The sequence below is a fragment of the Callionymus lyra genome, chromosome 10, assembly GCF_982586985.1.
Source record: "Callionymus lyra chromosome 10, fCalLyr1.hap1.1, whole genome shotgun sequence".
NCBI classification, from domain to species: Eukaryota; Metazoa; Chordata; class Actinopteri; order Syngnathiformes; family Callionymidae; genus Callionymus; species Callionymus lyra.
In genome coordinates, this window is record NC_141827.1 from 25770870 (window position 1) to 25784425 (window position 13556).

At 40.4% G+C, this 13556-nt stretch overlaps 1 protein-coding gene across 2 annotated transcripts in view; it reads right to left on the reverse strand.

The window, feature by feature from the left end:
* Window positions 1-369: 369 nt before the first annotated feature.
* The window catches only part of iffo2b (intermediate filament family orphan 2b), a 32935-nt gene continuing 19748 nt past the window's right edge, over window positions 370-13556 (reverse strand). The window contains exons 2-8 of one of the 2 annotated variants that reach the window (XM_087800925.1): window positions 12098-12158; window positions 8996-9091; window positions 6619-6786; window positions 5637-5785; window positions 5174-5342; window positions 5007-5105; window positions 370-3692 (exon numbers count right to left, since the gene is read on the reverse strand). In XM_087800925.1, the coding sequence (XP_087657051.1) occupies window positions 3459-3692; window positions 5007-5105; window positions 5174-5342; window positions 5637-5785; window positions 6619-6786; window positions 8996-9091; window positions 12098-12158 (976 nt within the window). In that variant the 3' untranslated portion in view covers window positions 370-3458. Of the gene's footprint in view, window positions 3693-5006; window positions 5106-5173; window positions 5373-5636; window positions 5786-6618; window positions 6787-8995; window positions 9092-12097; window positions 12159-13556 lie in introns of both variants that reach the window. The other variant, XM_087800924.1, reaches the window with a different exon arrangement.

A 13556-nucleotide genomic window follows, 5' to 3' on the forward strand; every position in this document is an offset into this window, starting at 1 on the left:
AATACAATGTTGTTGTTTATAATTATGAATACATTTTTTACACAATATAATTCCCTCATTTATATAATAAGTATATTTTTTAAGCATTTAAAATGTAATTAATGAGCTCAATCAGACAGCAGGTGGCGGTAGAAGACCAACCAGAACAACTACACGTGCCTAGTAGGAAAGAAAGAAGTGCTGCTGTTCTAACAAAAAAGTGGTCATCCTTAAAATAGTTCTAGGATCCAGACGGTAATTTGAAACACCACCAACATCTAATCACCTGTTTCTTGTTCCATTATCAGAGTCTTCTAACATTTTAATTGAAATTAGTTTTTCAAAAAAACAACTGGCTCAGAGACAACAGGAAAACCCCAGAAACACGAGTCCAATGCACCTTTTTATTTTTGCTAGCCCCAAGTTCTATTGATTACATTCATCCCCAGACTCGCATGGTTACAAAAATAATCATCCCAAAAATACAAGTCAGGATTCATTGAAAGCATGGGTTAAAACAAAAGAAAGCTCAGTAGACTTGAACATGGAAGTGAGCAGCTTCACTTTCTGCTCCGCACATGATCTGATGTTCATATGGAGCACGGTTGATAAAAAAACTGTATAAAAGCCTTTTTGGTAGGAAACATTCCACCTGGAGCTCGTCTACCGCACAAACGTTCAGTAAAGCTAAAAGATCTCCAGTGGTGAACAGGTGTGTATCCCTGGATATTAGGAGCTACTACGGTGTTAGTAGGAGGCGAAGGCTACTCTACAGATGAGTGTGTTTAAGAAGAAAACAAAAAAAAACGCAAAAACTCTTCACCATAATCAAGATGTTTTGAACTGGAGAAGTGTGAGTCGCAGTCCTGCTATGACGCTGCCTCGCTAGCTTTGGTAGGCTGGTTAGTGTGGTCGTCATCATCCCAACAGAGGAAACGGCTGGTTCAACATCAACAGGGAGGCAAACACAAACCAACAGCAGAGCATGTGTCAAAACAAGTCGAACACGCATGACGGACGTCGACGTTAAAACCACACTGTTCAAAATGTATAAAAAAGATCCACCACTGCCCCTTTTTTTGTACAAACATGCTATAAAAACAAAAAGGCTGTTAATTTCTTGACATTCTGCCTGTTCAAAAGCACTTGCCTTGTTTTAAAGCAGACATTAAAATACAATCTGGGGACTAGAAAATGCTCTTTTTAGAATAGAAAAGCAAAGAGGGACACTTGATAGATGAACAAAAGGCCTCTGGAATAGTCGTCAAGTAAGGGAAGAAAACGGATAAGATTAAAAATGCTTGGGTGGAAAACTTCCTTTGGTTTGGTTAAGATGTTCACAATATGGCTGTTGGATTGTTGAACTGAGTCAGAAACGACTGGGATTTCTTACAATGCTACCCTGAAGCAGGTCGGATTATTCCACACACTGACTGAGACTTGTATGGTTAACAGTGTTGACGAATGGGTTGTTAAAGTTGCTACAGATAAAATAATCTTTCACTTCTTTCTTTGCACCCTCATTTCCAAAAGTCACATCAAGTTGTTATACCATCATCACTACAGTTCAAGCCGATTTTTGACTGTTGTGTGGACAGTTGGGCACTGTTATGTGGTAGTGGTATGCTCTCGGTGTCAAACCAGATAACCAAAACTGCCAAGATTTGAACATGATCGACCAACATTTTCATTCACAGTCTTGACATGTTTTCAGGAAATTGCAAGGTTACGTTACAAAGGTTTATAATATCTGCTTGTTGTGAGAGAAAAAAACAGAATCTGAGCCAGGATTTGGAGAAGCATGGCAGGTCGGATAGTTTCTACCTAAGGCCACAAAAAATTACTGGGTACCACAGTTTGGACTTGATATAAATTGCTTAGTTACTGATTGGTGTGTGTTCTAACCTCAGCACTTGAGCAATAAAAGGGATTTTATGGCTTTTCTCCTATTTCCACATTCACCACAAACATTGCTACGAACTTCTTTGTAGTGATGGTCCTGTGAAGCTTCATGAAGCAGAGAAATTATTTTCAGAGCCCACTAGATGGCGGTCCTCGCACTATATTCCTTTGTTTTGAGCTAGTGTTCTTATGAAACATCACATCATTTTTAAACCGCGCCACCTACTGACCTCTGAACAACATGACACTGCTTCATGAAGCTTCATCAGCCCATCACTACTTCTTTGATACGCCCAATTGAAGAAGAGATGATCGTCCTTTGACTACTGCCTATAGTGGTGTTGGCTACTGTAAAGAATTATTCAGTTCACGGCAAGTTCATTTATTTTATTTTTTTAATTCATTTCGGCAACTCCTACAGGAGTCTTGGTTACCGCAGAATTTTGGTGCAGCGGTGTGCTTTCTATTCTCTCATGTTGGTCTTTGAAGTTACGTGGGAACCAGTTTGTTTTCCTAAACTTCATAAATTTATATTTGACTTTGTTGCTTTGGGTATGTAGTGGGTATTTCCCTGGGAATAAGGGCTACTAAACCTGTAAACGAAGACATTTGTGTCCTTACATCAGCGAAGCCAAACTCGTTCTGTGACAGCGCCCACTTTAATGTTTGCTTTTACTGCCTCAGCCGAGACAGTTGTTAGTCGGGGACAGCTTAGCGATGCGTAGAAGTCAAGAAATAAAATAAAAAAGTACCAAGACTTTAAGTGTGCGGCGGCTAGGTACCCTTTATGACCCTTTCAAACTTGGGCTTGACTTGGTCACTTTTCCTTTGATGATTGGACTCTTGTATTCCAAAATGGTGAAATTGGTCGAGAAAGCTCCAATGTTTTTCACTAGTCCTGGGTTTACTTGGATGATCTGGAGGATGATTTGAACAATGATGTGAACAGTACAAAAATGAAAAGTGTTTGAGCTATATAGGGGAAATAGAAATAACTTGAAACTGCGAAATATTCTTTAAGAACATTCAGTTTCCGTCCGTCCCAAAAATGCCATGAATATTGCGAGGATGGACACATGTTTTTGCCTGCAGAAGGTAAAAAAACTGAGCTTGCCGGGTCGGTAAATAAACATTTGAGCAGCAGCTATCACAAGGCAGAGTCGGGGGGTTCCTCATTCGAGTTCCAGTTTTCACCCGTTAGTGACAAACATGACACACGCTTGAGTAGACAAAATAACATCTTAAAACGTAAGGTAGAAAAAACCTGCTTTTGCTTTTGAAAGGCTAATCGTTGGAAGAAAAAGAAACGGTCCAAATACAAGGCCAGCTCAGTTGCATAGACGTAGAAACAGATGCTGTGCTCCCGAAGTCACTTGTGAATCCAACTTTGAACTTCGATAACAGTTGAAAGTTCCAGTTGAATTTCTCTAAAAATATAAACGGCTTGTGAGGAAGAGAGCACAGCAGCACCCTGACACCCCTGCGCCCCTACTAACTGTTTTTTATAAAAGCACCAGGACTTCCCCATTCAATCCGTGGAGAGCTACGCACACTTGACCCCGGGACGTCCCCCTTTATCAACTAGCGGGGAGTTCAGTCTCTGCATCTTTGTCCGAAATCTCGTCCTGGATTTCGTCGGTGTTCCCTGAGTCACTGCTGGCCACCGAGCTGATGGAAGGAGAGTTGCGGCCGCCTTTGATCATCCGCCGGCACGTCTCCATCTGCACATCCAGGCCCCTCTTCATGCTGCACATCTCCATGTACTCGTGAAGGTGGCGGTTCATGTCGCTCTTGGCTGTCGCGAGCTCCATCTGGACCACAGAAGAGGAGAAAGGGGGATTCATCGGAATGTAAGTAAGTAAGTAAGTAAGTAATATATATTTATATAGCGCTTTTCGAGACCAGGGTCACAAAGCGCTTTAACAATCAAAACAATACTCAAAACAGTACATACTTCAAAGATCAAGATAATACTGAGAACAACACATGTGCCTCAGATCCTAAGCTAGGATAAACTACAAAGTAGCTTTGTCTCGGGGAGTTATTAAGTGTGTTTCAACTGACAAAAGTTGTGATACCTGTGAAATGAATGAGGCTGTGTGAGCATCTCTTACACCTCAAAATCCCTAACCAGGAACCCCAATGACTTTGCTTTAGACGCCATTGTTGACGTCATGAAATGGTGCAGCATCGCTATGTGACCGCCCACCTCAAGGATTGGACCTGTCCTTAGACTGAGCTATGTACCGCTTGATGGAAACTCAACATTAAATTGGACTCCATTACAATTCAGGTATGCTAGTATTTTAACATTTTAAAAAGTCCTTGAAGATAATTCCAATTGGTATCTTCGATGAACTTTTGTCATGAAAGTAGTGACTGTCTTTTACCTGATGGCCAGTTTTAGCAATTTATCCTTGAGTTTGTTTCACCTGCCTTGAAATAACCTTGTATTTTAGCATTTAAAAAACATAAGAGTAGAAGACTATTAACTTAGCTAAACAGTCCTATTTTAGTTGGGTTAGTATTTCGCTTACAGCCAGTCTATTTTTTTTACGAAATACACGTTTTTTTGTATATAATCTAAATTTTCCCTAAGTCCACAAGTTGTTGCTGAAACCACTTAATTAATAAAATGTGTTGGTTATGTAGCATTTTAGCCCAACAATCACAAAAGTGAGAAAAGGCTATAATGCTAATCGGTCTCTCACCTGTTCATTCTTGGTCCCTCCTGAGTTTGACGTACCTGCCCTAGTACTGAGTATACTGAGTAACTGTTTTTGGACGTAAATGTTTGATTGAATATATAAGACAAACAAGTTAATTTACTTGAGTAAGAAAATCAACCAAACGGTTTACCCTGAAGTAATCTTGGCTGATTATCTGTGTTTTGGTCTTGCAAGCTTTTCGTTTAACTCAAAATATCTGTTAAGAAATCATCTTATAATATTTAATTTAGCTTAATAGATTGAAAATTGTTGAATGTTAGCATGCTAGCTGTAAGATGTTTACCTGATGTATTGCTTTTATAGAGCTGGTTTTACTTGAATGTTGGCCCAAAAAAACATGTTTTAAATGTGTTTTAACTCTAACCACGGACAGTGAAAATAGACTCGACTGCATACCTCGATCTGCCCGATGGTCTCCTGGTACTCCTGCTCTCTGTTCTTGAACAGAGACTCCGTTTCATCGATGAGGCTTCCCAGGCTTCCGTCCTGCGACTCCTGAGGTCAAAGGGTCAATCGGTCACATGTTCAACCTCACCGCGATACACCTTTCAGACGAGACTCACGGGTTCGGTGGCTTCTACGGCGCCGTCGCAGCCGTTGGCGCACGCCGCCGCGGCGATGGCGCCCGGTGGCAAGTTGTAGTTGGTGAAGTCCTCCCACAACAGCAGGGTCTCCTCGTTCTCCTCCCACGTCAGGCTGTCGCAGTCGTCGTCGATCTCAAAAGTCTCCCGCCTGGCAACAAAGGAGTTATCTGAGCCATGTCTGCGAGGAACAGAGGACAAGAGGGAAGACCAAGGTCACCGGAGTCGCAGACGGACACACAGACGCTCAGTGTGTTTAGTCTTTCCAAAGCAGAAGATGAAAAGTATTTGTTAATAGAAAATGAGTAATGATTTTTAGGATGGAAGCGAGATGTGCTGGATGCAGTACCCTCTGTGGACACAAGAGGCTGACAGAGTCGCACATAAGTGCACGTCACGGTTCATTGAGGACGTTGGTTGAGAGTGAGTGGACACTTTTGCTTACAGCTGATTGAGCATACGCTTCATCTCGTCGGTGATGTTGACCGTGGCAGGGACCTCCTCCTCCGCCGGACTGGGCTCTGCGTCCATCTCCAGGCTCTCCTCGTCTGACGCCGGCTTTCGCTCTTTCTTTCTGCAGCAGGTCATGGTGGTCTGTTGCAAGAAGCAAAGTGTTCTTTAAAGCATGTTTCACTAAGTAAACCATCGAGTTTTGCCACTTTTAAGACGGTAAACAAACAAAAGAGAGGTTTGTCTCCTATAATTTTTTTTTTTTTTTAATCTATTCTCTGCAGTTCAGAATATTATAAAGGGCACCTAATGTCCTGTGTGTCTTAAATTGTTCTAGGACCTCTATTATATTCATCAGTATGTTTCTTTTTGCACAAAACTCTCATTTAATAAAGATATTTACATTAGAAAATACGCTTAAGCCCCGTCCACTTAAAATGCTCAGTTCTGGCTGAGAAGATATCTCGTCCAAACCACGCCCACGTCCATTCAAGGACTCACGTAAATTTCAATCTCACTCCTGAAACTCCCGTTTGTACATTAAAAACGAATAATAAGGTTTCCTGCTTAATGTACACATTACAAAAACACCTAAAGGCAGAAGTAACTCTCACCATGTTTACATAAATATTTATTTTGTTTCACGATTAACATGTAGGTACTTAACTGATTAAGGACTTCTAGGGGAGGACACCTCCACCAGAGTGATGTCGGAATGTTTAATTTAAACCGTGATCTCATTTGGCGAGATTTCAGACGGGAGAGAACTTTATTAAGTAATAACTTCAAAACGGAGCAACATCATGATGAATGACCTACTGCATTTTGAAGAGGAAGACTTCAACATTTACAACATGTGAATAAGTCAGGAGAGTTGGGTTTTCACATTAGGCGCTCTTTAAAGATCTGAAATTAAACGGCGTTGCTAATATTCGTCGTCTCAGATTTCATCCCCACAGCTTGAACTTGGTACCGACCCGTTCCGGCAGCGCCCGGACCGGGCTCATGAACATCTTGGACATGTCCTCCGAGTTCCGCTGTTGCGCCACGTCGCACAGTTTGGCCGTGATGTCGATCCGCCTGCAGATGTCCATGTCCACGTGCCTGGCCTTCTCTTGGATCTTCGTGTCCAGGTCAGACATTTGCTGTGTAGACAGAAGGTTTTAAAGATGAAAACGATGTGAAGAGAAATATAAAGACAAGCTTTTGATACATTTTAAAAACCGGGAACCAGAGGCCCGTGGGCCATGGGCAGCCATGGTATTGTCGTTTAAGGCCCATCATGTCCCATGGCCTTTTACTAAAGGCTTGTCAATAATAGAGTTTGAGCAATTTCAACTGTGAAAAATTAAACTCAAATTAGTTTCTAGATGTCACATAATAAAAATAAAAGTTGCAGTAAAATAACACAGAATAAATGATAAAAACTTAATTAAAACATAGATTTATTAATTTCTTTATACTTTTATAATTTTTTCTAAATTCTCTTAAATCATATATTTAATGATTAATAACATTTATGCAATTTATAGGATATATTTATTCAAATATAATAGACATTCTTTTCAACTTGCTGTGGTCCTAAAATGTCTTATATTGTTTAATAGTATGGTTAATTAATACTAAAGTATTATTGCTATTTAAAAAAAAGATGGTTTATACATTATCATAACAGTATTTAGTCTCACTTTTAATATTATTTGAAACAACTCCAACACACGAACGTCAAAACAACACAACAACACAGACTAATGAAACAAAGAGACGGGTCTCACTATGTATGACGCCTCACATCTGTTACCATGGCAACCTCCGGAGTCTAAACCCCAGCAGATTGGTCTCTTATGATCGGACACGTGATCGTCACTTACCCGCATCTGTCACTCACGGGCAGGGGGACGAGGGGGGGGCACAGAGAAGCAGGTTAGACGTGTGACCAGATTGAGAGGATGAACAACCAAGGCTTCAGAAAAACTACATTAGTATCCGACTATTTTTATCCCTGAGCCAGCAGTGCTGCCGACACACTGTGGTAGATCACAGCCGTACATCACAGCTGCCAGAGAACAAAAGCGGAGCAGGAAGTGATGTACAGCTGCTGTTTGAGCTCTTAAAAGACGGCGACCGTGCTTCACATCTGTATTTACATCAGCTAGACCGTGAGCCTTAACGTTATGATAGTGTAAGCCAACAACTGCAGCTAAACCAGCTCGAGGAAAAATTGCTTCCATCACAAAAGAAAGTTGAGTCGATGCACCAGAATAACTGAACCCCCTGCTGAGAGATTTAAACATCAGGTCAAAGACCAGCGTGATGTTGGGCTTTATCTGTTGTGTGTGTCAATAGCACACTTGGTAGTGGAACATCAACAACTTGATGACTAAAGGAGGACTAAAAAAAAAAAAACGGACCGCACATCATATATAATAATTACAAACTGGTAAGAAAACATGAGAATGGAAAAATAACAATAACAATAATAAATACTTTGAATATGTCTCATTTGGTTTACAAAAGTACATTCATTTTTGTTAATATTTTTCAAATTGTATTGTTTCGATTCAAAATGTTCATCGTTTTTATTATTATTACTAGTTTAATTGCTGATGTTTTCTCCTTGATCTATACTTTTGTTCTGTACTGTGTGTATTTGGGTCACAACAAACTAACACTCAACGTACAATAACAATGATAATAGTAAGAAAAAATATGTAAGAAAAAATACTAGTGATAAGTTGATGAGGCTTCATGAAACGGTTGATGAGGTATCATGATACAGTGAATTTATTTTGAAAAGCCACTAGATGGCACTCTAAGTTTTAAAATGATGGCAGGTTTTATTAAATTGGTAGATCAGTTCCAAAGATTATAAAGAGAGTGACCTATTGATTGTGATCTATTGACCTTTAAAAGGGAAGACACTGTATCATGATACCTCATCAGCTGTTACATGAAGCTTCATCAACTCACTTGTGTCATTTATTACAATTCTGTTATAGATATCTAGGTACAGAAGGGTGTGTATTGAACTATGTTTTTTTATATACATTGCCATATAAAAGACAAAAGAATACCAGAAGTTTGAATAACGATATACATAAAAGAACACATTTTAATTAAATGTGAAGTTGAATTATGATAGCAGTGTAGCAATAAACTACGTTTAAAAATACATAACACAACATAAACCAAAATTATTACAAGGTATATAAAAGTAAAATAAATTACCGCAGTCAGCCTCCTCTACAGTCAAAAAGCACAAACGATGAGACATTTCTTCAAGATCACTTGTTATTTTCACAGTGACCTCATAATAAGACCATCAGCTTCGACCTCGTCGACTCAAATACTCACATCACCCATGAGGCTCTTGAAAACCACCAGTTCTGACTTCAGCTTCTCCACCGTCACGTTCAGATCTTCCTGGACCTCTGACGACTCCTGGGCACTCTGAGAAAACATCATGATTTCAATTAGGAAATTGGAAATTGGATGATCATACTTTTTTGACCTGCTCACTCTTCTCAGAAGCACAAATCTAAACGCCCTCATCCATGTTGACGTCAATCAGTCGCATCCAAATTCTTGTCAGATGATTTCCCCCGAAATGCTGGACAGAATTCTTGCTCAAACTGATTTCCCAGCGTGATTTCACTGTGTTAGAGCAGCTGACTTGTCGTATCTTTCTCAATCATGTAACTTCTCCTTTGATGGATACAAAAACTGCACTTGTGCTGTATTGAAAACCTACTGATGTGATGAGGATCAGCTCCTCTAAATCCATGGTTATTAGGTCAAAAGGGGAGAAATACCTCAAGTCTCAATTTATTAAATCCATCTTCCTACTTTTACAAGAAGCTTCGGGTAGTGAAGTAAAGATTAATAGAAGGTAGAATCGAGGTCCTGAATATCGAGGTCAGGATGTTTCTTGGTTACTGGGAATGTTAAACAGGGAGGAGACCACCGAGGCAGACCGGGACATACTCTTGGCTGACCCGGGACCACCTCTGTGTTCTCTCAGACGAGCGAGAGGATGTTTCTCAGGATAGGCGGACAGTCTTTACTTTGGCTTCTGCATCATGACCTCGGATGAGCAGAAGTTACAAGTGGAAGTAAAACACATTAAATAAACCGAATGGGATAGTTGTAAATCATTAAAAATATTGAGAATTAGACAAACCTAAAGTGGAAGGACTGTTTGTGTGACAACTACCTGGAACTCATGTGACAAACTCATAGAGCCAGGGGGCCAAATTTGGCTCTCAGAGTCATTTAGTTTGAGATGCAAGTGCTTATTGGTGACGAACAATTGATGCGTTTTATGCTAAAATTAGCATCCACTAATCACAAGTGAGAGTGGCTACTGCACCCCAGACTTGTATGTCTCTTATACTGACGATTCAGGTTGGACTCATTTCTTCCAATAATGCTAAGACTCACTAGTGGGCACTTCCTTTACTGGCAAAAAAATGCGGTTGTCACCCCTAGCTGAGTTACCACTTGGCTGCTTCTCCACAAATTCTACCTTTAATGACATCCTTGGGGGTGATTTCGATCGACACCAGCTCACCCCCACCCCGACCCCCCCAATATACTTGAATATCGGAATGGTTTTCTTCATGATAGGATTTAGATATTTAACAGCACTTTAAAATACTGTGTGTGTGTATATATATATATATATATATATATATATATATATATATATATATATAAAGCTTTCAAATCATATTTTAAATTCAATATAAAGTTTCATTGTAATTCTTTTATGGTATATATTTCCATAAAGTCAATATCCTGGTGCTCCATATTTTGGTGGATATATTTTGGTTTCAAAACAAATGAAATCAGTTACGACTTCATCAAGAGTCGTGTGGTCTTTAAATTAATTAATTAATTATTAATTAAACAGAGTCAAGTACTCGACAATACTACTAATATATCTTTGTTACTACATTATCCCAATATATTTTATCCTGATACGTATCGCCAGATGAGGTCTTTTCAACTACAGATCAGGTCCATTAATGCCACTAAGCATATATATATCTTTTAAGCAGCTTTATGTCTCTTAATCATCTGTCTCTTCCTGATAGTGGGACGGCCATTTTGAATCAAATAAAATAGTCTTTTTTGACCCACTGGTTTGGGTAAAAGGGTTTTAGAGAAACACTGGATGAACTGTTGGTATCTCTTTGACCCTCATTGTTTTCTAAACAGCCCTGCTTCTCACGCCGCCTCCAGACTTCCTGCTTTGAGCACCATTTCCTGTTTGGTGTGTCAACAATGGCCAAAATTTGGTTGATTTCGATCGACACCAGCTCACCCCCACCCCACAATGCTCTTGAGCAAAACCATTGCGGGTTTTCTTTTGTCCCACTCAATGGTTTATCTCTCGTGGGAAGTCTTTCTGCTGACCCGATCGATTCCTGTTTAAAGAACGACTGAAAATACCAGCTTCTTTATTTAATTTAGTTTCAGCTCTCCGCTCCATTTGGACACATAATGGCCGTCAGCTGGTAATATCTGATATTTTGGTCTATTTGGAGCTCGGCAAGCTTCGTGCTGATGGATTTATAATGTGGTTTTTCCTAATCCGACACATCCTCCTCCAGACTGCTGGTCCTGATATAGGCGGCGTTCATTGAATTAAACCCACAGAAAACCCTGTCAAATGGTATCAGACTAATGACGGCTTCATTACAAATGTTAAAGTGCTAACCTTCTTGACACTTTGTTTTAGTTAAAATTGAGATTGCTTTGTTAAAAATAATTTAAAAAAATATTAGTGCCTGTTGTTTGAGATGCATCTCATTCCTTAACCTATCAGGACAAGCAGAAATAACACTTTTTAAATGTGGATGTTGACAGTACGTGTTGCCTCTTATTGGCTCAAATGTATTGTAAAAAAATAAATATTTTTAACCCTTGTCTTATCTATTGTCTCATGGTCAAGGTGAAACACATTTGTTTTCGGGCCTTCGGGGTCACCTTGACCCTGAGATAACACAAGGGTTAAAAGACCTTTAAGTCAAGATTTGAATGTTCATTTTAAGTTTACATTCTCTGGTTGACATCCACACTTGAGGGGCCGAAGGCACTGAACCAAAGTTTCTTTGTAAAGGGGCCACAAAGAGCCCGCGGGGCTGACTTTGGGAGGGTCTTTTAAAGAACCCCTCATCAATTGCTTAATGCCTGAAGCTTCTGACTGTAGGAATATTGACATAAATGTGAAGTTTTTGAACAAATATTTAAGTCCATCTAATTTTGTACTAGCTTCGAATTAAAAACCAAATGACTTGTAAATAATGACTAAGACCAGATTGACTGGAATTCTGATTGTGACTCTGGCATGTGTAATCCAATAACTCCCTGCAGGAAGTAGCGTACTCCCAACAGGAAGCAAGTTTTTCTGCGCTATACAAGAACTTTATAGTGTATTCGATGCTGTCCGACCTGCTGCAGTGACTCCACTGTGGACTCCAGCTGCTCTCGTTTGGACATTTCCTCCTCCCATCTGTGAACACAAAAAGGAGGGTCACGGTTACATCAAGTCCCACAGGGGGGGGGCAAAACAACACGACACTCTTGTGTACATTGAACTTTTATCTCAGATTTCAATGCGAGCTTATCGGACGGTGGTCAACGCCCTCTCTTTCTCTCCACACCTTCTTTTGTTGGGCTTCTTTCAAAAGCCCACTCCCTCAATAAAAAAGAGATTTTGTCGCCCTTTCGAGGATTTCTTTTTGCATGCAAAAGGTGGGGTTTATCTTGTGAGCTCAGGATCTGGATCTCTAGTTGAAGGTACAAACTTCTGTGGTGAACCTGAGCAGCTGCCATCATGGCCCACTAACCTACACGTAAACATGTGAACAGGATTCCTGCCGTCAAATAAAGCAGCCGCGCCGTCGCTAAACTTAGCAGCACGATCCTCTTTCTCCCCCGGTGACACTTCACATCATTCATCCGAGCCACAGCCGCGACGCAGAAACTAAATTAGGCGGCGAGAGAATTCGGTCCGTCACTGCTGAGTCACAGATGTTCTGAGAATGGGTAGGAAATTCATTCACTCCCGAAAATGGGGAGGATGTGGGAGAGACGACGACTACTACATTTTTCTGCTCTGACCCTCTTACCGCTCAGATACGAAAACGTCACTCGCGTGCGTCACTTTCTCAACGAAACCGCTTGTTCTCACTGAGGACCCTCTGAATGGACCCTGTCTAATTACAGAGAAGTGTTTCTTGGCAGCCGGGCCGCGAAGACCGAATCGGTTTTGGCGAAAAAATGCTGGCGAAGCTTCTCCGCCGTTGCCACAACTCTCAGTCTGCCTGAGTTCAGCCCGGTTCAAAACCCTCTCGCTAAATACACTCTCGTCTCGGAGAGTAATTTCTGTTGTTTCCCTTTCTTATTAGGGGATAAAAATGGATCCACTGATGGAAAAAAAGTCCCCTTCAGTCGACAATATGTCAGAGCTATTTATGTCACCCTGGAGGGAGGTTATCGACAGACTGAGGCGGCAACTGCTGAGTTATTTCAGCTTCAATCGAGTAGAAACCGCTAAACTAAAACTAGACAATTTGACGGATAATAAGTTGTTAGCGGGAGATTAAGTTGAGGAATTTGGCTTAACAACAGGCTTGTTCAAGAAGTGAAAAATAAGACAAAAATGCCATCTTTGGTGTGTACTAGTTCTATTCACAAGCCAGTCTGAGATCCATCTTTAGCATCTTTGCTCTTTATTTATGGTATTTTGAAGCCAAGACTGAAACTCTGTGGCTGATTGGACACATATTTGGCTTGGCTGAATTTGTTGCTAATTTCCATATCCTTTGTAATTGAATATATTCAGCTCACGATATGATTCGATTCGATAAATTCAGCTCATGACGGGATTTACTGCTAGACATGTACA